General features: G+C 51.3%; 1 protein-coding gene across 6 annotated transcripts in view; it reads left to right on the top strand.

Annotated features, from left to right (window-relative positions):
• LOC108791978 (alanine aminotransferase 2-like) overlaps window positions 1-3,026 on the top strand; it is an 18,341-nt gene extending 15,315 nt beyond the window's left edge. For all 6 annotated transcript variants that reach the window (XM_018562636.1, XM_018562634.1, XM_018562633.1 and 3 more), the window contains exons 11-12: window positions 47-159; window positions 2,918-3,026. In XM_018562636.1, the coding sequence (XP_018418138.1) occupies window positions 47-159; window positions 2,918-3,008 (204 nt within the window). In that variant the 3' untranslated portion in view covers window positions 3,009-3,026. The remainder of the gene's footprint in view (window positions 1-46; window positions 160-2,917) is intronic.

The raw sequence follows: 3,026 nt of genomic DNA on the forward strand, positions 1-3,026 counted from the left end.
GTGACATGGTCAGGGCGGCATGAGTGACGGCTGTGTTAATTCTCAGGAACGGGGCCAGGCACCTGACGTTTTCTTCTGCCACCTTCTCCTGGAGGAGACCGGCATCGTCTTGGTGGACGGGACCAGCTTCGGCCAAGCAAAGGGGACTTACCACTTTAGGTGAGCAGGCTGGGGATAGGGGGTTGTAACCATGTTCTATATGTGAAGGAGCCACACGATGGGGTAATATAGGCTGGGGATAGGGAGTGTCACTGTGTTCTATTTGTGACAGAGGCCCCCCCATGGGGTAATATAGGCTGGCGATAGGGGGGTGTCAATATGTTCTATATGTGGCAGAGGCAGGGCCGCCATTAGAAATCATGGGGGCCCCATACAGCCTACATGGCGAAGTCCCCCCCTCCCAGTTGCCAATGGCATGCTGGTACTTGTTGTCCCCCCACAGTCTCACACTATTATTATACATTTATATAGCTGTGACATATACCACAGTGCTGTACAGAGATCACTGGGCCAGTCACATTAGTTTCTGTACAGAGAAGCTTACACTCTTATGCAGAATGGCACCGGCTGTAGAAGGACTACAAATCCCAGCAATACATTATTCAGCAATGCAGAACAGTTTATGCATTAGACTCTGGACTTAGTGAGGCACTGGGCTCAGGACATAGTAACGCATTGGACTCTGGGATTAGTAACGCACTGGACGCAGGGCTTAGTAACGCACTGGGCTCGGGTCTTAGTAACGCACTAGAGTCTGGACTTAGTAACGCTCTGGACTTAGTAACGCACTGGAGTTAGGGCTTAGTAACGCACTGGACTCAGGGCTTAGTAACGCACTGGAATTAGGGCTTAGTAACGCACTGGACTCAGGACTTCGTAACGCACTAGACTCTGGGCTTAGTAACACACTGGACTCAGGACTTAGTAACGCACTTGACTCCAGGCATAGTAACACACTGGACTCTGGACTTAGTAATGCACTGGACTCTGGACTTAGTAATGCACTGGACTCTGGACTTAGTAACACACTGGACTCAGAGCCTAGTGAGGCACTGGACTCTGGACTTACCGTAGTAATGCAGTGGACTCTGGGATGAGTAACGCACTGGACTCAGGGTTTAGTAATGCACTTGGCTCTGGACTTAGTAACGCACTAGAGTCTGGACTTAGTAACGCACTGGACTCTGGACTTAGTAACGCATTGGACTCTGGACTTAGTAACACACTGGACTCTGGACTTCGCAAGGCACTGGACTCTGGACTTAGTAACACACTGGACTCAGAGCCAAGTGAGGCACTGGACTCTGGACTTAGTAATGCATTGGACTCTGGGATGAGTAACGCACTGGACTCAGGGTTTAGTAACGCACTTGGCTCTGGACTTAGTAACGCACTAGAGTCTGGACTTAGTAACGCACTGGACTCTGGACTTAGTAACGCATTGGACTCTGGACTTAGTAACACATTGGACTCTGGACTTAGTAAGGCACTGGACTCAGGACTTAGCAAGGCACTGGACTCAGGACTTAGTAAGGCACTGGACTCAGGACTTAGCAAGGCACTGGACTCAGGACTTAGCAAGGCACTGCACTCTGGACTTAGTAAGGCACTGGACTCAGGACTTAGCAAGGCACTGGACTCTGGACTTAGTAACGCACTGGGCTCAGGGCTTAGTAAGGCACTGGACTCTGGACTTAGTAACACACTGGACTCCATACATAGTAACACACTGGATTTAGGACTTAGCAAGGCACTGGACTCAGGGCTTAGTAAGGCACTGGACTCAGGACTTAGTAACGCACTGGACTCCGCACTTAGTAACGCACTGGACTCTGGACTTAGTAACGCACTGGACTCTGGACTTAGTAACGCACTGGACTCTGGACTTAGTAATGCACTGGACTCTGGACTTTGTAGCGCACTGGACTCTGGACATAGTAACGCACTGGACTAAGGACCCACCTGAGGCCCCACAGAGCCCACCTGAGACCTCACACAGCCTACCTAAAAGTGACCCTGCAGAGCCCACCATAGATCCTAAACAACCCATCTGAAACTCTCTATGGTGGGCTCTGCAGGGTCTCAGATGGGCTGGTCGGGGTCCCTTTCCCTGCACATGCAGCTCCTTACCTGCCACTGCTGGGGCCCGGCCTCTTCCCCTGCCAGACCGGCGCTGCTGGGGCCCGGCCTCTTCCACCACGATACATGGGTATCGACCGTACCCCCCTGATGGCGGCAATTGGCAGAGGCCCCAATGGGGTAATATAGGCTGGGGGAAGTGGGGTGTCACTACGTTCTATATGTGACAAAGCCCCCACACAGTGTAATATAGGCTGGGGATAGGGGGGGGTCACTACGTTCTATATGTGACAAAGCCTCCACACAGTGTAATATAGGCTGGGGATAGGGGGGGGTCACTACGTTCTATATGTGACAAAGCCTCCACACAGTGTAATATAGGCTGGGGATAGGGGGGGGTCACTACGTTCTATATGTGACAAAGCCTCCACACAGTGTAATATAGGCTGGGGATAGGGGGGGGTCACTACGTTCTATATGTGACAAAGCCTCCACACAGTGTAATATAGGCTGGGGATAGGGGGGGGTCACTACGTTCTATATGTGACAAAGCCTCCACACAGTGTAATATAGGCTGGGGATAGGGGGGGGTCACTACGTTCTATATGTGACAGAGCCCCCACACAGTGTAATATAGGCTGGGGATAGGGGGGTATCACTACGTTCTATATGTGACAGAGCTCCCACACAGTGTTATATAGGCCATGGGGTAAAATAGAGAGGGGATGGGGGTGTGCCCCCCATATTATAATCTGGGGGTGTCCTAGGAGGAATATGGTGAAATATACAATAGTTTGCTCTCTGGTGACATCCATCTCACGTACGTTGTGTGTTCCAGGATATCTCTGCTCCATCCTCTGGAGGAACTGAAATCCATCCTGGAGAAGATCGTAGAATTCCATGGGACATTTCTCCAGGAATATTCTTGAGCCACCTCCGAAGTCCCG

The sequence above is a fragment of the Nanorana parkeri genome, unplaced genomic scaffold (assembly GCF_000935625.1).
Source record: "Nanorana parkeri isolate BGI_ZX_2015 unplaced genomic scaffold, ASM93562v1 scaffold588, whole genome shotgun sequence".
NCBI lineage: Eukaryota > Metazoa > Chordata > Amphibia > Anura > Dicroglossidae > Nanorana > Nanorana parkeri.